This window comes from Paramisgurnus dabryanus, chromosome 19, assembly GCF_030506205.2.
Source record: "Paramisgurnus dabryanus chromosome 19, PD_genome_1.1, whole genome shotgun sequence".
NCBI classification, from domain to species: Eukaryota; Metazoa; Chordata; class Actinopteri; order Cypriniformes; family Cobitidae; genus Paramisgurnus; species Paramisgurnus dabryanus.
This window is the reverse complement of record NC_133355.1, coordinates 33,807,842-33,831,683: the sequence shown is the minus strand read 5'-3', so window position 1 is coordinate 33,831,683 and position 23,842 is coordinate 33,807,842. Positions and strand designations below refer to the sequence as shown.

The 23,842-nt window shown below is 38.8% G+C and overlaps 1 protein-coding gene across 3 annotated transcripts in view; it reads left to right on the top strand.

The window, feature by feature from the left end:
- Positions 1–23,842, top strand: part of pag1 (phosphoprotein membrane anchor with glycosphingolipid microdomains 1) — a 58,591-nt gene that overhangs the window by 32,014 nt on the left and 2,735 nt on the right. For all 3 annotated transcript variants that reach the window (XM_065253710.2, XM_065253709.2, XM_065253711.2), the window contains 6 exons: positions 11,161–11,192; positions 12,470–12,670; positions 14,459–14,510; positions 17,667–17,763; positions 17,852–18,387; positions 22,977–23,033. In XM_065253710.2, coding sequence (XP_065109782.2) covers positions 12,525–12,670; positions 14,459–14,510; positions 17,667–17,763; positions 17,852–18,387; positions 22,977–23,033 — 888 coding nt within the window. In that variant the 5' untranslated portion in view covers positions 11,161–11,192; positions 12,470–12,524. The remainder of the gene's footprint in view (positions 1–11,160; positions 11,193–12,469; positions 12,671–14,458; positions 14,511–17,666; positions 17,764–17,851; positions 18,388–22,976; positions 23,034–23,842) is intronic.

Below are 23,842 nucleotides of genomic sequence, written 5' to 3'. Positions count from 1 at the left end.
ATGCTGCATGCAGTCAATCATATTTTTTCTAATGTATATTTTAAAGATGTGTTTTCTTTAAGTTATTGTCATAGAGAATAGTAGTAGTTTTCCTGTGAGTTAAATACTGCTGAGTTTTGTGTAGACGTGGCCTTGTTGTCACTATTAACTATCATATGAAAAAGATTTAGTTTGATCTTTGAATCAGTTACATCTTACACATCTGAAAATACATTATGATGCACATTAAATCATTTCAGCATTGACATCGCAATATTCACATCTGCAACAGTCATGTCGGAGAACATGCAGGGCATTTCTTAAGCAAAACCTACGGCAGAAAGAAATCACAGATTCAGTAACATTTCACATTGTGAAAGACATGGTGGTAACATTAATATGACTCCAAAGAAAGGTTTATTAACATGGTCTGGTTGTTTGACATGTGGTCAACAAATATTTCTCAATGTACATTGCAGAAAAACTAAATATTGCAAAGTCAGTTTCTTTCAATATATTGTGCAGGCCCAGATTGATACCAGCAACCTTCCAGACGTCTATCCTTGTTTGTTATTCAGATTTCTCCTATTCAGTACATACAAGGTCAAGGCATTTATATTTTCATCTTTAGTGTGATATAACCTGATTTGATGTTGCATATTGTGGAGAGAAAGTGATGAGCGAGCAGGACAGCGAGAAAGAGATGTCTTAACAAAAGCAATATGGTTTCACAGGGTGTAGTGCTTTGATAAATGATGTAAAGGAAAGGTCATTGTAAACGTCTGCATAGCTTTGTGCTGCCTGTTAACCCCCCCTTCTGCAAACACACAACCACACATGCAACAGACACACACTTGTTTGACCATCACACCCCCACCTCCATGTGTACTAAATCAAATAAATCAGACACCTCCCCCCTCCTGTCCTCATCACAAACACACTTCAAGAAAACCACAAGCAAGGGCAGAAACCATTTCTCCAGTTAGTGATGGTAACCTCATTACCAGACATGATTTATTACTGGATGTAGGATTTATCGTAGGTTCTCCTGTGAGCAGTGTAAACCTTGCAGGAGAAATTAATATTGCTATATATGTAAGGTATATTGCACAGTCAACGGTCTGGGAACCCCTTTATCAAATGCATTTTTGTTCAGCGATAAAAATGGTTATTTCCCCTTTTCGGCTTATTACACAGCTACTTATCCAATAAAAACACACACGAAATATTGATTTGAGGTTGAATTTGTGATGATGTAAACAGAGACTCTTGTGATACGATTGGGATGAAACCAGCATACGCAGAAATAATTAGCAACAACAGGGATTTGATGATTTAGGGCCAGATTTTTTTGCCGTTAAAGTCGCCATGAAACCGAAGTATCAATTGCCTAATTTTCCCCGTGGTGACGTGTATCCGAGTAAAACCGGCCTCTGAAATGAAATAAGGCAGGGCTGGATTTGAATTTGTGCATCGAGATCTGATTGGATCATTTGAAGTTGGGTCGCTTTGCTAATCGCTAATCGCAGCGATGGACCCCGCCCACCTGCCATACATTTTGACCAGAAGTAAAGAGAGATCGTTTTTAGGCGGCGAGGAGATTTGCATTTTTGATTAAAGATTATGAGGGCACATTAATTTTTTAAAATTAATGAAACTCACAGATAAATCATTTCTAAAAAAACCCCCACAATATTACAAAACAAATTACAGTTTTTTATTTTACTTTTCATTGCGACTTTAACTAACAACTGTCGACTAAAGACGTGCAGTGGATCATTAGTGCTGAAAAGGTGTGGTTATATTTTTGCGACTGATATTTTGCGAGTTTCCCTTTAAAGCCCGGGATACACTGCACGATTATTGGCTGTCCCAGACGAAAGATTGCCATCGTGAAACAATCGCCACAATTTCTGTTATCGTGGCTCTTCATCGGTGATCCTATGTCGTACAGTGAGAGAGGTTCAGAGACGTCCGTTTTTCCGGTCTTGCGTCCAAAGATAGCCTACGATAGTTTTCTGACAGTGTCAGAAATTCAACATGATTACTGCATAGTGTGTTTGCTGCTACGACCTGCGTACTGGTATTTGTTTACCACGAGCCAGGGTTGCCAGGTCCAAGAAAAATTTCCAGCCCAATGACAACTTAAAACCCGCCCAAAAGGAATGAAAACTAGCCCAATTTTTACCTTTGTCCAATTACAGTTGAAAAATTACAACAAAGGCTCTAAAATAAACTCTTACTATTGCTTTCAATGTACTTTCCATGCAGATGAACATTTTCTTAATGCACTTAAAGGGCTCTATTTTCACACACTATTCTGTTCTAAACAAAAAAATTCTACTTAAGTAATTCTTAAGATTATCTTAATGTTAAATGTACCCAACCGGGCCATTTTGAGACAGTATGAACTCTGCCCTTTTAACATACTATCTATGTATTTAAAATTTTCTATTTAACTTGAAAATATCATATAAAGATGGGTTCACATAGTGTGTAAATATCCTCTCAGTATAGACGTAACTTCTTACGTAAGGTAATTTCTTGTGATATTAAGAGCAAAACGTGCCCCTCCACTCACTTTTCCACTGACTTCCTGACGCTACAGCTGTCCTTGGGTTGACAGGTATTTCTTATGGGATTAATGCACATTAGGAAAATAAAGTCTACAGATAAAAAATGTTAATTATAAAACTAGCCCAAAAAACCGCAACCCGCGGCCCCCAAAATTTTTCCCGAAACTGTATTTTCAAAATAGCCCAATTGTGCGGGAAAACCGCAAACCTGGCAACACTGCCACGAGCGCATGCTGGTGACGTTGCGCAATGTGTGACGCTGCCGCCGAAGCTTCCGTGTCATCATCGTACAGCCTACATGCCTGTCGTACCCGAGTTTAAACGATCCATGTCGCACATTGTGATAAGTTAATGATCTTATAAGAGGGCAAAAATCCTGCAGTGGATTCCGGGCTTTAGACGCAAAATTTATAGGAGGATATTATTTAACCTCTTAAGACCCAAGCTTTGGTTTGACTTTTTTTGTTTTCGATTTCTTCCCGCTATTTTGGGGTTGGAAAGAACCAATAAATAAAAAATATTTTTCTTTGAACATAAAGCAGTGTAATTGTGTACAGCAGATTTCACATGTTGGTGCAACAACAAAAAATGTGATGTCTACATATGTGGACACACCAGGTCTTGAGCGATTTACTAATGTTTGTGATATCACTGATGTTTGCAATCTGTCAAATTTAATCATGTCTTAAATCATTTAGCACTTGTTGCTGATAGGAGAAGCATCACAGAGATCAGGATTTTTTAAGTTGATTAGGAATGCAACATATTATGTAAAAAATATTGTTTGCCAAGCCATGTTATTTTTTTATTTCCTGGAGGAAATGTAAAAGAAGTCACTAGGAGAAGTCACACAAGACCAGGTTTTAAAACTTCTTGTTAACTCTCATTTTTTGTCCTCCAGTTCTTTTCAGTGTACTATGGCTTTGTTAGCTGCGATTAAACACCCCAAAGTTTACAGCTGCGATGTGGTCTGTGGTCCTGAACTCAAGCACATCAGGTGTTAGTAGATCACCCGCACCTCATCGGCTCTCCTTATTTGCGACCCTGAACTAATTTGCGCTGCTCTTAGTAGATTGCGTTGGTCATTATGGAAATCAGCTTTTGCGCTTGTGTTATTTAATTTGTGCGTTTTTAGTAAATAACCCGCAGATATTAGGAATTGCACTTTCACGCTAATTTGCCGCGTTTAGTAAATCTGGCTTTTAGTGTTTTGGTGGTCATGGTAAAAAAATATTAGATAATTTTCATAAGAGGTCCATTTCCATTATGTATGAGAATATGGACAGTATATTACAGTTGATCATCTCAATATCAGACACATGAAGTGTTGTGGTGAATGAGTGCATGTTATTAGGCTGCTTAGGTTTTGTAAGATCCAGACCTCAGCTAAGTGTACAGCCAGCTTTTAATGAATCCATTTGCTTTGATGTTGCTGGACCGAAGAGCCCTTATGAAGAAATATGATATTCTCATGTCAATTTGGCCACTGCATTAAAACCTCATTGCCCTGTAGCAACCTCTCTGATAGGCCGAAGAACCAATGCATGGCAGTTGATGGGTGTGGTCAGGAGTTGTATTCGAGGATGATGGGATACACACAGGTTATGTATTGTGGTGAATCTCTTTAAAGGTGATTCACTTGTACCTTAACCACATGAGTTATTCTTATACCAATTCATTTATCTGCACAGTGATGCCTCTCAATGGAGCTCCAATGTCAGACACCAAAATGATCACTGTCAGCCTACAATGTTAGTGGTACTGTCTAGTATCAACTAGTAATGATAAATGCATTAAACAGTCACAGCTTCTGCCTACAAAGCTAAATAATTTGAGTCCATAGAGCGATAAAAGGAAAAAAATCAGTTCCTTTATAAAGGAATGTTAGGATTGTGTGTTTCTTGCCATAAAAAATAAAAGACTGGAAAAGTCATTTAATGGGGGAATGTGTTATGGAAAGCTGTAGTCTTAGAGCAAGGCAAGCAACTGTTGCCTTTTGCAACAAAGCCATTGTTCACTATACAGTATGTACCATTAACAGATCACATGTAAGAGCCTTATCTATCTGGATCACCTCACAAACGGTCACAAACTCCATGTATGTGCCTACATTCTTCTATCTGTGTCTTGAGATCTGCAGCGTCTGGTTGACATAGATCATAATAAAGAAAGGAATGGAAAAGCAGCATACTTGTAGATAAGTTGGTTCATAGTCATAGAGAAGCACGCAGTAAAACTTTTCTCTTCGGGGATCACGAAGAGGCTGTGATGATTTTGTGGAAAAGCACAGCTGGATAGCTCCGGAGAATGCATCCGGTGATGGATTTCCACTCGGGCGCCAGCGGCATCTATTGAATAAATAATTGCACAGAAGTGGGAGTAAAGCAATGAGGAATTTTAAGATGTTTTTCTGCAATCAAAAGCTTTGGTAATAACTCATCTTCAGCAGATCATGCTCGAAATGAAGGAAAGTTGGTATTCTGTGTAGCTTAAACTTGTTTAGTAAATCTGACCCACAGTATTGGTAAAATGGACCAAAGTGTTAATGCCTATGAAAGAATAAAACAACAGATTTTATTATATACTTCTTGTATATATATGCTAGGTTGTTTCAACAAGTGGTTTGGTAAATGCCAACGGTTGGTATAAATTACCTTGAAAATATACATTTTTGATCTAACCATAAGTTAAAACAACCCAAGCATTTTTGAGTGTGGGGTCTTTGAAAAGTACTTTAGCACCCATTACTCAAAATCCTGAAAACAGCCAGCCCAACCCTAGAAATCCTGGACACAACCCAACCCCCTACTCATCATCACCCGAGGCCAAATCATAGTGAGAGAGAGAGAGCGCTGACCATCTTGTGCCTGCAGTGTGAGAACAGAAGGATGAGGAAAGACACCAGCCTGTTTCATCATAAATCCTCACTGTACTCCTGATATAAATGATAAGATCATCACTAAACTAATGAACTGTGTACAGTCTTATTATGAGCGCTGTTTGGGGCAGAGTAACAGCAAATCATTTCCATGGGTCACTGACTGTCATTTGTGCCTGACAGTAAACAACTAACCAATCAGCAAACTCCTAGCCGAACATGAGCCAGAGGGCTCGTCCAATGAAAACAGCCACATTGGATCAGCTGATTTGTGTCTCTATGGCAACAGTTCTCATCTCATGGGTTTATCAGATGGTTTGCATATAGAAGGACCTTGCTGTGACTTAAACCAGTAACCATTACTAATGACTGTGTGAAGGTCAGATCAGTGCATCATATCCTACTGACTATAATTAATGATAAAGCAGAGGAATCGTTTATTTGTCAAACCATGACAGATAGAGTCAATGTTTCCTAGAAATGAGACCGATGTTCCTCATCAAAAGCCCATATGTTATGAAACAAGTGTCCCAGTGTGTTGGAGTTTATATGTGACAGCTGTTCCCATCTGTGATTACACTTCAGAGTGACGTCCCGTTACTGTCTGTCTGTCTGTCTATAGAGACACTGGGCATTTATTACTGCATGTACCATTGCCTTTTCATGACAAAGATACAATGGTGCTTAATTGTAATTTTGGAAAAGCCATTTTTTCTAAATACTATGCACATTAATATTTTTTATGTTGCATGTAAAATAAAAAAATACTATTGATCGACATGCGCAGACAACTTTGGCTATCATGGAAAATATAAATGTTTGCCTGCTTAATGACGTTTTTAATTCAAAATTGGAGGTCTGATCAAATAAGGAATCAAGAAAAATCTTGCCTGAATTTACTTTCATTAGTTGTACCAAAAGTAAAATAAATTGCATTGCATTGTGGGAAACTTTACCTGGTGAAGTGGGGGGTCATAGGCTGAAAATCTGACTTTTTCCATGTTAAGTGCTATAATTGTGTCCCCAGTGCTTGTATCAACCAAAAAAAATGTGATAAAGATCAACCCAGTAACTTAGTTTTGATAAACCATTCCCTGCAAGCCTGTGAAAAAATAGCTCATTAAGATTTTGCCTGTTTTGTGACGTAGGTAGCAAGTCTAATCTGCTATCTGCACTATTCAACCACAACACTGCTATTTTGTGCAGAGAGAGAGAGAATAATTGATATTCACAATTGAGTTTCAATTTCAACAACCCACCATTATGGCGATCAGTGTTTGCATTTCATCAGCTCATTTGTATTTAAAGGGACACACCTACAAAGTGTACATTTTTAAATGTTATAACAGGCCCGGATTGGCCATAGGGAGAACCGGGAGGATTCCCGGTGGGCCGGTCTGTTTTTTTTGGCCACGAGGGCCGGTGTTGTCAGGCCACTGGGATGACGGTTGCTGTCCCTTGGCCCCAGCAGCACCATTCCCGTATTTGCGGGTGAGATATGTCCCCGCCGCTTTATGCCCAAGTGGATTGTGTCCCGAGTCCCAACCACTTATTGAAAGAATTCTTGCATTAGGGTTCATTAACATGGAAAACGCAGGATGTGCCGCTTTTTTCTGCTTTTCAAAGCGCTTACTTGTGAACACGATTTTGTTTCAGACGCGTCTATATTTGAGTGCGCTTGCCGGCTGCGTGTCTATATTTAAAATAAACTTGAGCATGTCTTGATACAAACGGCCTCTAAAAGGAAAAGGATTTACAAATCGTATTTTTTTAAATCATTTTAAGTCATAGATGTAGCAATGAATCCTCTATGAATAGTCATTATTCATTGTTTATTGCAAGAGGAACAAAAATCTATTTGATGCAAAACTCATCAGTTTATTGGAAAAAAGTATGTTGTAAATGTTTTCTCTTTTTTAAAGGTAGGGTAACACATTTTGAAAAATGCTAACGGTAGCCGCCTAGCAATGAAATCCCGATCCCACCCTCAAGTCAAATCGCCATCCAAAGTCACGCCTCTTACAAAACACATGAACACGCACAGATCAGACGGTCACATCTGATGTCTCATTCACCAGTGAGAAAACTTTGCAGTACAAAGTGAATAACACTTCCAAAATAACCAAACAACTGGTTTACATCAGAATTAGTTTAAGCACACGTTCGATTGTGTAGACGTAGTAACTATATCGTTATACTAATCCGGAAAACGAACACAAATTTCATAAGCAACACAACGTTTCATCAAAGTAGAATATCTGAATCCATCTCAATACAAACATATCACGTACCTACCTTACCAAAATAAACAGTGCAACGACCCTTTCAGACCCTTTGCCTCCTGCAGCTGTTTTCATCTCGTGGTAAAGCAGTAAAGTTACAGATATTAATTTGGGTTTTTGCTCTTGCTGATCCAGGCAGTTTTTGCTGTTGTTGTTATAAAAGATGCCTTTAGTTTTGTTGCTCCTGTGTAGGTTGTCAATTCAGCAGAAAAGTTTGGTGTTCTCGCTGTTTACAGACAGGAGATGAGCGCACGTGAACGCGCCGATGGCGTATGGTATCTGCGTGGACTCGCTGCGCGGTGGGAATTCAAATTACGCTTACGTATGAGGGACATAAAAGGAATCATCCGTTCGGACCGAAATCTATGATTTGTTGAACATTTTTTGGTCCTACGCCTTTCACAGATGACAAATATTTACAAATACATTTAAACAACTTAACACAGTGATTGCTATCAGGATGTGAGGAGACTTTTAACCAGCAAAACTAAAAATGTTTCAGGATCAAATTAGCCTACGTTATTTGGCAATAGACATGATCTATACTAAAAAAAAATAAGATACAGATTTTTCCATTTGTTTCCAATGCATACTTCTTGCATACTTGCAATCTTGCTTGTGTATTGTATATCAGGGGTTTCCAAACTTTATCAACCCAACAGGTTATCTCAAGACCCACCATTTTTTAGAAATAGAAATATAGGGGAAAACACAAACCCATTTGTTTCCTTTAGTTTTTGAATAAGTTTACTTGAGTAATATTAAAATGTCCTATGGCAGGGCTGCACGATTATGGCAAAAATTATAATTGTTTAGGCAACTGCATTTGCACTGAATATAAAATTATATATTAAAAAAATACAATGAATTGCAAGGCTGCAGAGAACAGTGCTCTACTGAAGACTTATACTACTAAGGGTTTAATGATATTATTTTAATAGTCACCCGTGAACTAAAATGGGCCGGTCAAGGCAAGAAACTCCAGGGCTGAAAATGAGTCCCACTCCGGCCCTGTGTTAGAATAAATTATCTGTGGGGTATTTTGAGCTAAAACTTCACAAATGTACTCTGGGGACACCAAATACTTATTTAACATCTTAAAAGAAGGTTTTTTTCTTTTTTTACAATTGACATTTTTATAGTCTTTACAACCTTTTGTGCAACAAAACAGTTATATGAATGTGAAATAGTCTTTATTAAACCATACAACCAACAAAGAACCATTTATGAAGCTTTATTTATAAGAGTGCATGCTATTCTGGATATAGCCAACACACACACACACACACACACACACACACACACACACACACACACACACACACACACACACACACACACACCAACTAGTTTGCATATGATTTTGTTATGAGATACAGACTCCGTGTTAATGTTCCACTAGAAGATCTTGTTGCATGAAAACAAAACACAATTAGACAACAAAAACAAAAGTACTAAAAATAAAAAACAAACCAAAATGTGGTAATAAGCATAGTACGGGTTGTAATTTCAACACATTTTTCTGGGTTTACAGCAAGCCCTCATTTTGGGATGTTTTGTGCTTGGCAGATTCTTACAGACCCCTCCATTCTCTTCTTTCTTTCTTTCATCTTTTCTTCCAAATACTTTCTTGGCTGAATTAAGGAATTGGCTGTCAGTCCAAATCATTTGGTGGATCTCATTTGCTTACAATCACCCACAAACTCACTCTTCAGTCAACACAAAAGAGAAAAGGACATGGTGTCAGTTTAGGTAAATGAATTTGGTGAAGAATGTAAATGATACAAAACAATAACACTGAGTGTGTGTTTGTGTGTCTGTGTTTGTGTGTGTACCTGGCAATTATCACGTTGTGGGGACCAATTGTCCCAACAAAGATAGTAATACCAGTATTTTGATGTCCCCTGGAGGAAACAAGCTTATAAATCAAACAAAATGATGTTTCTTGAAAATGTGAAGTAGGTTTTCAATGTTCAATATTTTCTGTATTACCTAAAGTGCTTTGGACATGAAGGGTACTTCCAAAAGTGCATCTTATTAAGAAGTGGTGTGCCGTTTATAAACCTGTTAAAAGAACAGCTGGAGCTGGTTTTAGGTGGTTTTAGATAAAAGTTTGCTGGTTTATGCTGGTTTCTTACTCTGGTGAACCGGGTCAAGCTGGTATTCAGCTGGTGGTTCAGCTGGTCTTCCAGCCTGACCAGCTAAAAATGTGGTGTAAACCACTCTAAAACCAGCCTGGGAAAGCACCTGACCAGGCTGAGGGACCAAGCTGTTCAGTCTTTTTAGCTGGTTTTCTCAGCAGGGAATCCATTCCATATACAGTATGGAAATAGTCTCCGTAAGAATGGGTCAGTAGGAAGCAAGTGTATAGAACACCTTAAGCCCAAAGTATAGTCTACTGTCTATAGTCTACGTATGTGCACAGTCGAAGGCACAGCCTTGCACAGCATAGTTTATTTGACTCATACGTGTACGCAGACATACAGTGCATGAGCTACACGTACAGTTTAGCAGGTTTCAAAAATCCGGCGGTGCGCGTACGACACGCACGCACTCTTCTGATAACGAAAATTGCTTCACGCACACTGAACGCGGACCCCTGTGTACACTTAAAAATGGACTATACTTTGGCTTTTACCAACTGCATAGCAACACCCTGGTATGCACTCACAATGACTTCCCTTAAAAATCTATTTCTCTACTTCCCATAGTGATTTATCTTTATATCCAGTTTGTAAAGATCTAACTGATGTTCCTCTGCTCTCCGCCTCAGATAAACAGACAAACAGATTTTGTAGAGCGGCCGAATGTCACACACTGGTGCTTTTAACAGATGTCTGAGATGTTTTCATGCTGAGAGACTCATATAAGAGCTCTGTGATGGGGTGAGAGCAGAGGGCACAATCATCAATTCAGTTTGATTTATATAGCGCTTTTCACAATTGTTGAATTGTTTCAGAGCAGCTTTACATTAATAAAAGCAGAAGAAAACACAGAAAAATCAGCTAAGTAGCGGCTAAGATTAAACTGTACTGGCGAGCGGAGTAATAATGTAACGTATAGAAGAGAGAGATCTAAGTTAAACCAATGTCAGTTGACTCCCTAGGGGTTGAAAACATTATAGCTAATTTTAATTGGAGGAAAAAGGCCTTTGAAGAAAAGAAAATTATTATCATCTATTTCATGTGATTGCCTTGTGTTTGTTTAGTGATGGAGATGTTTCTGTAGCTGAAATGGTACAGCAGCCTTACATTCCCACACAATGATAATATTTACACTTTGGATCAAAGTGTGTGCCAAATGCAAAAAATTAAAGAGATAAGATCTGTATGTTTCTGATCACTGAATGAGTGACACATATTCTTCTCTGTGTGTTGTCTAGTTTTATGTGTGAGATTTGTCTTCCTAAATCTAATAATGGCCTGATCTCTCTGTTTCCCTGCAGGCAACAATCACCAGAGCCAAACAAATCTTCAGGTAGGACTTGTTATTAATTTTTGGTACAGGGAATTGTGCAAGACTGTGCTCTTGTGTGTTATAGCTTTTTGGGAAATATTTTTTATTACTTATATTACTTTTCCAGCATCTAGTATACAAAAAACTTTTGTGTGTGTGTGTCATTTCTGTGACATCTAGCCTCACGGCGAACAAATCAGCAAAAGTCATAAATCTTAAAAACTTTTTCCCATTTTCAATTTTATTTTGTGCTTTCAAATAGACAGGGAGATATGTTGTGTTTGTAGTTTACGTGCTGGGCTTTTCAAGAGAGTTAGTTAACATGTTAATGTGTATCAGTCTCATTTGCATGGGATTTTAAGTTGCACAATTGTCTGTTTCATCTAATACAAACATACTGTTATTCCCCCTGGCATGCGTTAACCGTGAAGCTTTACAGAGTAGGCTGAACATGTTTGCATAAAAGAAAGACTGAATGCATTCAATGTCATTTGTTTAGAAGCAATGCCAACGTTTTCCTCTTCGGGACTTTGGTTAGCTTTCCGTTCCTTTTTTATCGGAAAGTCTGAGGGAAAAGGAAAAACTCCCCCCTCTGAGCTGTCCATCTCCTCTCCCTCCTCTTCATCTCACACAAAGGATCAGACGTGCTGCTGGGCCTCGGTCTCCGCTGGGATGCCAGATATGTGATTGTTATCGGTCTATTCAGCTTGTGGAGGTGGGGCACAGCATCACACACAGCGTCCTGGACCAGAGCTCTGACTTAGACTTTTGGATGGCTGTCAAATGAAAGTTGCCTACATGTTTGGGTTACTAAGGAAAAAGTCCAAGAGCCATTTGTTCTGATAAAGTCTCAGGCTGCAGTACCGCACGAGAGCGGTGGGCTGTGCTACTGTATGTCTGGATTGGTCTGCCCTCTTGTGGCTGGCTTGCAAAGAGCCATAGAGATGAAAATATTCAGCACAGTGAGAGATGTTTGCAGGTTTGTTCCATGACGTCATTTCAGTTTGAGTTGAGCAGTGCAGATCTTTTGTGTGAGATGAAGAGGAGGAAGAGGAGATGGACAGCTTTAATATTATTAGATTTACCTTGAGAACATTTTTGCATTTCACCTCTCTCCATGCACAATAGTGTCTATGTTTTGAATTAGCATTGATATATACTGTAGTATGTTTCACAGAACACTATTAAAAATAAAGGTTCCAAAAATGGTATTTGTTTGGCTGTATGGTTCATAAAAGCTTTAAAGTTACATGATGTTAGTGTGTTTTCTCTCTGTCTTTCTGTGTTTTTCTGTCCAGCCTCTGCATTGAGGTGCATTTGGTCGATGAAGGCCCCTCATCATTGTGATGTATAATGGCTCCTGTTGCGAGTGCTGTGTTAGGGTCAGAGGTCACAGTTTTGGCTAAAGGTGAACTGGCTCTTATAGGCACCCTCACAGCACTCTCTGTTTTCCTGCTGATCTCGGTTGTGCTGCTGCTGCTGTGTGCGAGCTGTCAGGGGTGAGTAACATAAAAACTCAGTAGTTCTGATACGGCATTTCATAATATTTTTATAATTAAAATATCATAATGTTGTTTCAAATCATACAATGTTCTCATGTATACAGTGTTGGCTGGCTAATATGGGTTTTTCAATGGCCAAGTCTGATATTTAAACAGCAAAGGAGCCAAAATCAATCAAAAAAACATTTGAATAATATGCGAAATTCACTTTGAAGTTTATGTAGAAATTCATGCACCCTCTGACCACCTGACCTGATGAATGAATTCCAATCTTTTTTCAATGCGTGCACTTAATCTTTGTACAGCTCGTCATGAATGTGTTAGCATTTAGCCTAGCCCCATTCATTCCTTAGGATCCAAACAGGGATGAATTTAGAAGCCTCCAAACACTTCCATGTTTTCCTTATTTAAAGTTAGTAGTTACATGCAAGTATGGTGGCACTAAATAAAACGTGTTTTTTTAAGCAGATAAACAATGAGAACTATACTGTATGGCAGAAGAGCACTAATGGCGCTTTTCCATTGCATAGTACCCCACGGTTTGGTTTAGTTTGGGTCGGGTCAGCTTACCTTTGGGAGCTTTTCCATTGGGTGCGTAGTACTCGATACTTTTTTCCGTACCACCTCGGTTGGCGTTCTAAGCGATCTGAGCTGATACCAAACGTGACGCGAAAACACTGTAGATCACTGATTGGTCTGAGAGAATCGTCACTACCAGCGTCATCGCTATAATGTAAAAGATTAACTTTACCTTCATGCTAGCTTGTGCTGTCTCGAGCAAACATGTTGTCATCTGTGCTCTGCTAAAAGTTCCCAAACTCTCTTTTAGCGATGAAAAACATCCACAGGAACAGCATACCAGTTTTTTCCAGACTTGCAGTTTGTAGCGGCACATTTTCAACACACGTGTGCATTATATGTGTAACTTAAATGAGGCTCTTCGGAGCGTGTCGACTGACGACGCCACGGGTGTTTGTACAGAAACTGTCATGTTAGAAAGAGGTAGTGATAAAACTGAGAAATAAAGAAATGTATGGGAATGTATAATGACGTTCTCACTTGTATGATGTCACAGTAGTAGGCAGGACACAAATATAACGACACGCCTATAATCCCTCCCACTGCAAAGTGTTACTAAACTCGATGGAAAAGCTAACCACACCAAAGTGAGGTGAGCTGACCCGACCCAAATTAAACTAAACCGTGGGGTACTATGCAATTGAAGGTGCCATTAGTTTGCAGCACTTTGACCTCGGGCGCAGTAATATTGAAGGAAGTGTGATGGAGAGGGGGAGTAGTCGTGAGTGATGATGTTACTGCGCACCGAGGTCAAAGTGCTGCAAACTAAGTGCTCTAATGCCAATTAAGCTTTTGCAAAGAGGGTGCAGTCTGAAAATGTTGGAACTAAAGAAGCTTGAACTAAGATAAGATAATATAATCCCCAGCTGGATAAATTTGGGTGTAACAGAGCAAAAAAAAAAAAACAAGTGAAGAAAAATAGAGAGAGAGTAAGGAGAAGAACACAGGGACATACAGAACTATATATGAGAAAATCCAACCATTTTTATTTATATTTATCATGAGTGTAAATCATTTGGGATTCATTTCTGCTTACATAACCAAGACTCATGCATATTATTACATATACATATATTATTCGACCTATAATAACAGCACTCTTTTGTTACCATATTTAGAGTGAATCTGCATCTTGGAATTTTCAGTTTTATGTCGACGTTCAAAAATGGACAAAAGGCTCAACATTTCTTGACATTATCTCCACAGGCAGAAAAAAGGGAGCGGGCCTACAGGAGACCATGAGAACCTGATGAATGGGGTACGTGAGCATGTGTTACCATAATGCTTTCATCTGAAACAGAGCCCACGTCTTCTTTCACAACATTTCTAAAGGGATTTTTAATGACACAGGTCCCAGTGTTATATGAATGGTCTTTAGAGAGTGTATTTGGCATTGGTGCTGAAGTAATCGGTTGTGTTTTTGTGATGGGAATGTGCGAGCGCTGCGCTTGGGGGCTTGGTAAATTCGGAGAGAATGGGCGGTTATTGTGAAGCTTAGGGTTTGTGGGAGGAAGCGCACAGATTAAAATGTCTGTTTGGCCACGGGGACATGAGAAACTTCACGCATGAGTCGTCTTTGGATCTGCTGAGTGGGTGTCGTCTGTGAAATGAGTTCAAGAGTTCAGAAGATGTTTAGCTCTCAGTGAATGAGTGATTAAATAACCACATACATGTGCACATAAACAGCTGGATAGACAGGGACTATTGTTACTGTTATTACTGTATGACTGACAGCTTATGTTTATGGCTGCTTGACTGTGCAACCATTTAGAAACACACACACACATGTTGGTGTATGTGGTTTACAGGGACATCTCCATTGACGCAATGCATTTTATACTGTCCAAACTGTTATATTCTATTCCCCTTACCTACCCCAATCCCTAACCCCAATGTCACAAAAACCTGTTGCCAGTCTTTAATCTATGAAAAACTACCATTTAGTATGTTTTTTTAGCTTTTCCGTTTATGAGGACACTGTCTGTGTCCCCGTAAACCACCTTTATAGCATAATAAACATGTCATTATACACTATTCATGTCCTCGTAAACCACATAGACCAACCCACACACACATACACACACACACACACACACACACACACACACACACACACACACACACACACACACACACACACACACACGAACACACACATCCACACACACAAACACACACACACACACACACACACACACACACACACACACGAACACACACACACACACATGCACACACACTAACACACACGAACACACACATCCACACACACTAACACATACACCCACACCCAAACACGCACACACCCACACATTCTATAACCAAAACAACACTGAATTGGTGCATTACCATCGTGGTGGTAAAATACTACAAACAAACAGCCCTATCAATAACTAAACATCTACCACAACAAACTGTACATTAATTTATTGTGTGTGTGTGTGTGTGTGTGTGTGTGTGTGTGTGTGTGTGGGTTGGTCTATGTGGTTTACGAGGACATGAATAGTGTATAATGACATGTTTATTATGCTATAAAGGTGGTTTACAGGGACACAGAGAGTGTCCTCATAAACGGAAAAGCTAAAAAAACATACTAAATGGTAGTTTTTCATAGATTAAAGACTGGCAACAGGTTTTTGTGACATTGGGGTTAGGGACTGGGGTAGGTAAGGGGAATAGAATATAACAGTTTGGACAGTATAAAATGCATTGCGTCTATGGAGATGTCCCCGTAAACCACATACACCAACATGTGTGTGTGTGTGTGTTTTTGGGTGTGTGTGTGGGGGGGGGCTGTGTGTTTGGGTGTGTGGATGTGTGTGTGCGCGCATGCCAGGGTTGCCGTGTGTGTGTTGATGCGCACGTGTGCATGCAAGTATGTGCATGTGCGCATTGAGGCATATAGGCTTATATATAATCCATACATATATTTTCAAGTTTACAAATGTAAACGGGGATCAGATATACATTTCTTAACAAATGTGCATGTTCGTAGGCGCCGATTTCTTTTTCCGCCAACGTCAAGCAATACTTAGGTTACTTGGCAATGGCAGATGAGCGTTCAAGTGCTTTGAAAAGAAGGAAGAAAGCGGCACGGTCACATTTTCCGTGTGGTTTTAGACACAAAATGTGAAGCAAGTGACCTAGGCCATTTTGGTGGGTGCTCGAGCCCAGCCCCGAAGCACCCACGGGAACTACTGTATGTTTGTGTTTATTGTAGCACTTCAACACAAGGTTCAAGTGAAGAACCTAATTGGGTTTATAATGTTATTAGCCGCACTGAAAACGTGTTCTGATACTTTATTTGCAACCTTAGTGACCAGTAACCTTAGACTATCTTGCATCAATGTTCTGTCCCCAAAGCCAGCGGGTCATTACTGATATTAGTTTGCATCCGCTTGCAAATAGCACACTAACTCTGCTGGTCGTTTGTGACATGCACACCGCTGTGGTGGTGCGGTGATTATGACAACCGTCACAGTCGTAGTTATATATGTTCATATTCATAAGGTTATGTTTACCCCATCTTTATGGTTTTAGCTGTGCATGCTTGGTAAATGATGGCGATCACACAAGTGCCGGGACCCATTGACTTCAATAGGGGGAAAACAAATACTATGCAAAGTCTCCTGTGTGGTTACCATCATTTATCAATATATCCCATTCTGTGTTAAACAGAACAGTGCAGCCAATGTGGATGAAGGGGACGGATGATGTAACTGTTTATTCAGTGTATCCTAATAGGAATTTAATAGTGCATTCAATTCGCTTGTTATTCTTGCTGGCACATACAAAATGCTGATCATTATACAACATCCACATGGTTGATGATGCTAAAAACTAGATTTAATATTTAACCCGAACATTTTTGCAGCATAATGACAAGTGTTTTAAGTGAGAGACGTGGTTACGTATAAGACAGTATTACACAATGCGGGTGTTAAGGTTTGCAAAACGCTTTGGCAAAGGTCTGACATTAATCCTCCACACACTGTATTTTAAATACGCACTAATCATCTACAGATATAAAAACATGATGGATGTCCAGTGTTTAACCTTTGTACAATAATGAACATCTCATGTGTGAGTGCATCGAGCATGAATACGGTTAAAGGACGGCGTCTGTCGGCGGCTGACAGGTTAAATGAAGTCTTTGTCTTGCCTTGGCAATCTGAGTGGCTCTCAGCTTTAACCTTGTGTGTCTAAAGGATTCATCACCCTAGCAACAGGCTGAATCAAAACACTGCCACTAGGTGGTCCCATTGAGCCACTGTGTTCGATACACTTTGAGGATTTAAACAAAGAGCTCAATCCAAGTGTCTTTGATTTGGGTTAATACCTAATAACAGATCATCACTGAGTAGCATTTAGACCGGTCAGTGCATATATAACATTATAACCTGATTCCCCACAGGTGTCAGAGAAGGAAACATGCAGTCAATCAGCAGAGAGTCACGGCACAGACTTGGCATGCAACACCTCCCATGATGGTCTTGTCACAAGTGGTACAGGTAACAATGTGATCAAAGTATTTCTTCTCATCATTGTTTATAACCAGCTATAAGATAAAGTCTGTCCCTCATGTTCATTTGTCCACAGTACTCACGGACACGATGGACAGTCCCCAGGCTTCAGAGGACATGCTGTCCAGCCAATCAGAGATCAGGTCCTCCAAGTATCATCAGGACCGAGAATTACCCAGCATTCCACCCACCGATGCCCTCAATGCAGCCGTGCTCAATGGTGAAGCTGCCCCGGGAGACGGCACGTACGAGGTGGTGAAGGAGGCCGCGTCCCGAGACGTCAGCGCGGAGGACTCTCTGTACGAGACGGTGAAGGAGCTGAAAGACGTCGGCCTCCCCAACGGTACGCTCAACATAGAGGAACCGGCCGCACCCCTGGTCAACAGTCACCCGAGCCCAGCCACGCCAGACCGGTCGGTGCTGCCCGATGGCGTCGAGTACGCCTCCGTTAACCTCAGCAAGAAAATCCGCCACAGCACAGACATGGAGGCCAGGCGCTCAGCCGCCATCGTTTATCATGTGGAGCCGGAGGAAGACAAACCACCTCCAGTTCCAGACAAAGTTTTGGACGAGAATGACAACCAACAGATTCAGGAGCTTTCAAATGGACAGGTGGGGACTAGCAGACATTTTCAATGATCTACAGTTAATTTCTGTCATCATTTTCTCATCCTCATGTTGTTTTAAATATTTATGAATTTATTTTTTTCTTATGAACACAAACTATGGAAGTCAATGGTTACAATCAGCTGTGTGCTTATCATTATTTATTAAAATATCCTCTTTTGTGTTAATCGAACTCATAAATATTTAGAACAACATGAGGATGAGAAAATGAAGAACTACATTTTCATTTTTGGGTGGACTATCCTTTTAAATGGTATAATAAAACAACAACAGTGTAATATTACATAAAATGATATTAAACCATCATTACCAATCAAAACAGTTCATTTTTACATTCTCTCTTTTCCGCTGGTTTTCCAACATCATTAACAAAATGCATTTAAGCTCCTAAGAAAACTGTATTTATGTATTCATTTCATACATCAAAGTTTCATTGTATTACCATCTAATAGCTAGAGCTGGATGAAATGGCCAAAATTTCTATTGCCGGTATAGACCATTCTGGAGTAGACGTCACATTTACGTCACTGCAAGCTGCGCGCGCAATGCGGTTGCAGAAAAACAGTGGAAATGTATTAGACACGAGTGAAAAGAGCAAGATAACTCACTAGAAAATGTCCTGTTGTGCTGTTAAGTGTCAGAATAGAAATGACAAAAAAGATGGCTTTCATTTTTATAGAATACCATCGTCGAAGACATCATTTGAAGATAAATGTAGGTGTTTATGTTTGCAATAAGCCCTTAAACGGACAGACTGGAGTGATGAAATCATCTGGAAATCTTTTAATAATTAAAATAGAAAATAAGTAGAGAAGATGTCCGGTGTTCTGTCGAAGTCTGATCCCTCCATGTGTTTCTTATAGAATTTTATTACGTTACAATAATAATTTATTCAGAATAAATGTTTTTTTATACTGAAAAAGCAATAATATCAAAAAAATTTATATTTCATAATTTTTTTCGTTTTGTATAATTATTTCTTTTTATTTCCTTATATCTTAGCTTATGTCTTCTTCCTGTTGGTTCTAAAATTATTGTGTTTACATACTTAATAAATATATAAATATAGCCCCCCCACACACACACACGATGTAAAGTGTTATTAATATATAAACAGGCCTTTTTAATGTATGTTTAAACATAATAATTTTATAATAGTTTTAGAACAAACACGTAGGCTATAAATATAAGGAAGAAATAATAGAAAACAGGAAAATTATGACATATTGAATAAACGTTGTTATATATAATACATGATAGTATTGCTTTTATATGTACTTTAGCAATTCAGACTGTAAAAATAATAGATTTAGCAAAAAAGAAACAATAAATAATACATTACATACATGCATATCAGTAGCCAAGCCATTTAAACTTTTTATCTATCTAAAAAATAAACGTAACGTGATTAAAACGCTATAAGAAACATTGCACTAAAGGGAAATATAGGGGAATCAGACTTCCACAGAACACCGGATCCATAAAAATCACGGTTTAATGCTAAAACACTTCCACAGCTACTGCGGAGCTGTCACTTTCTGCAACCATGTCATCTCTGTTTGCAAACACGAAAGTGGTCTATATACGGTATGAATACGGTATAAATGCTATAATGGTATGAATGTTAAAAAAGCCTTGGGATAAACTGCAAAAAATGCCCAAAACGAATGTCTGTGTCTACAAACTTCTGAACAAATAAATTTGCCAAGTCTATGAAGCCTCCTTCTATAAACTATATAATATTTATATAAAAAATTGTATGAATAAATTGTTGTTCATCTTTAATTTGTATTTACCCTTTATACAAAATTAAATGTAAACTTACTGTCAAATAAACATAAGAATTATCTTTAATATGAATAAAGTTCACCTGAACATCAGTCATTGATAAATGCTGTAATGCACTAATGGATTTCTTTTATAGCTTTTTATCAATTTGCTTTCATAGTAGTATGTGCAAAAATATTTATGAATCAAGTGAAAGTGACCCTAAAACTTTTGAATGGTAGTACACTGAAAAAATGCTGCATTTTTGTCAAATCAACATACATTTTTATGCTATATTAACTTAAAAAAGTAAGTTAAATAACATCCGTTTGTTTTACAGATGTGTAAACTATTCACAGGTCTAAACTTAAAATTGTACGTTGAATTGACTTAAAAAGCAAGTTGTTTCAACTTCATGGGGCATTAGTTTTACAGTGTAGGCTATTTAAAATAATAAAAATTGATATTAAAGCTCTATTTGTAATTGCATAGCAAATTACATAATGAAATATTACATACTAGCATACTACATTATATACATAGTGTCATAGCTGCATACATACTTTTAACTTTTGCATCTTTTTTAAACGTGATGGGCACCTGATGGCGTAAGCCTATTTTTCTATATGGTGTCTTCATTTGGAAGCTGTGACTTGATGTAAACTAACCACACAACTTCTTGTCGTACTTCTGAGTGACAGCTCTTTTCTGTTCAAACCCTGCAGACCAGATTAATTGATCGCATGGTGACAATAATATGATTTTACACGTGTTACAGATTTAAGCTTAGCTATGAAAGATGCCACGGGAGTGCTTTGGAAGGAAGAAGCGCCTTGACCCGCGATTAACACTCATTTTTAGACCATATCACCGTTATTTAAAAATATATATATATATATATTACTTTGAAATATATTGATGTTGAATTATTTTCAAGCCCTACTAACAGCATTACTACCATTTCTTTAGAGAATGTAATAAGGGGTTAAAACAGCATCAGTTGATAATGCGGTAATGATTTCCTTGAGCAGAAGCGTCTCATGATACTCTTGATAAGAGATGCAGGACATCACACATACAGTAGTGTATATAAGAGAGGAATTATTTCATAAACAGACCAAAGGGACAGCGCTACAGCTGAAGTTAAAGACCGCTGAGGACAATAACAGGCTGTTTGTTTCCCGTTTAATTACAACCTTTTAAGATGTGATGTATGTGTGCCTGTAGCATACAAATGAAGGTGTCTGTAGAGTATTGAAAACGCTGTCTGTGTATTGTGTGATCAGCTTACCGCATTACTGTGTCACCACCGCCCAACATCTCTTTTGTTCATCATTCCCTCATGCTCTCTCTCTCTCTCTCTCTCTCTCTCTCTCTCTCTCTCTCTCTTTCTTGCCCTGGTGTTCGCTTGCCCTGCTTTGTTGTTTCAGTTTTTTGTCTTTGTCCTTGCACTCTATATCATTTATAGCCCTTATCTAAAGAAATGATGCTGGTTTGCGGGCCGGAACCAGCAGGGGACCCGTCTCAGCCGACCCACATTTCCACTGACTGGAGAGCCAAAAGATGACGTAATTGTTTTTACCTAACCTGCCCACGAACTGCGCATTGCATTGTTTACATGCGATATGAGTTTCAATAACATATTTTAACATCAAGAGTAATTCAATTACTTCAGCATCTTTATGCAGTGAGGATCAGCTGCTTATCTTAGCTATCAATCCAAACAAAAACTTTAGATGGACACATAAAATAAAGTGAGCTTAGGACTTGTGTACAGGTATAGAGACAGAGCGCAGTTATGCTAATTTGAAAACCACGCCCACCAGGCGGGAAACAATCCATCCGTCTCCATCAGTCTGTGTTTAAGCCGGGACGCTTCTGCGTCGGCCCTGCTGTAAAAGTGTGTTGGCCTGAGGGCAACTGTTTAGATAAACTGTGATTTTAACACATCAGGAGGTCTCTCTCTAAGGGGAAGGACGTTCATTGTTAGCGACACTGAGGACGTGTGGGCACGCTGAAAGCAAATACTGTAGTAATGGACACAATACATGAGGCCATGTCTGGTGGCCTTTTGTGTGCATCCTCACACTATGCATCATATCAGTTTTTTGTCTGATCGTTACTTATTTCTTATACAACAAAGTCAATAGGGAAGGCACTTTAATTAATAAAAAGGCCTGGACAAAGACAAAGGCAGGAGTGAATTAGCAGACACGTTATACGGTAAGAGGCATTTGTTATGTGATCAGGTCAAGGGTGTCTTCGCCGAGATACCCCAACGCCCCCAGAAGCTATTAAATTAATTGCTTTGCTAATTAAAGCAATATCAAAGCAGATCTGGCGAGACCCCACGTGCAGATCCAAAACACACGGGTGAGATGGTTTCATCAAAGTTTTCTTACACTTAAACGGTGTAGCTTTAACAGTAAAGAGGTTACAGATCGTTTCTCACTGAACTGTAATTTTTCTGTCAGCGCGGTGATTTGAAACAGGGATTGATCTTCTTCCTCAACAGCTAAGGTGTCTCTTATTGATCTGCTGTAGGATTTACTTTGTTAATTAATGACTCTTAGTTATTGATTTTCTTTGGATGTACAGTTTCTCTTTTGGCAACAGTGCTTTATACATTTGATTTCGATCATTGACTCTTTAAGTAATGAATGAGTTGTTCTGTTATGCATCAGTCTTCTCTTGACATCGACACATGTCAGCTGATGCGCTCCATTTCTGACGCTGATGTATGTTTTTATTGATTTAAATGCGGGTCAGTTTAAACTAATCACCTCGTTTCAATCGCTGTCTTGCAGTTAAACTCCTCGTCGTTGACTCCAGAGCTGCAGGATAACATGTCTCTGGATGATGACGTAAGTACTTGTGAAAAACTCTCATCTAAAAGACCCTTGTACTGTAAAAAAAAAGGAGCTATTGTTGTTTTTACTATTAGGAATTGCTGTTGTGCAGTACAAACATCATTCTATCCTTCAAAAAATGTATATGTTTGTTTAGGAATTTAAAGAGGCATTTTTAGAAAAGTACGTCAAATTTTTTGAACTCATTATTCTCTATGTTGGTTTATTAAAAATCATTATTTTCCAATAAAACACCAGTTTTTAGGATTTTAGAAGCTAATGTTTAGCACTTGGAAGTTGGAAACATACCGTAAAATTACTTAAAATATACCCATATTCAATTCAATTCAATTTTATTTATATAGCGCTTTTCACAATTGGTAATTGTTTCAAAGCAGCTTTACGTTAATAGAAGCAGTGAAAAGCAGACAGATAGCACAACATAATACACGATAGCATAAGCAGCTAAATTTGCTGCGGCTATGAATCAACATTATAAGCGAGCGTATTACTAATGTAACGTATAGAAGAGGGTGCTAAGTTAAGCCCAAGAAGGCTTCCTCCCCGGGTTGAAAAACCCCCTAGGAGAAAAAAGCCCAGACTTTTTAGCCGGGGAAATAAAAAAAGTCCCAGGAGGGAAAAACCCTTGGGAGATCACATGAAATGCAAGTGTCACACAGTGATGTGGTTTAAATCGGCTTGGTTCCAGACAGGTTAACTATTGCGGCATAAGTATGTTACCCACAGTTGAGGATTTAGCAAATTGGCGGCCCAATGTGAAGGTATCTATGGTAACTATGGGTCCCCATCTGATCTTTAAAAGA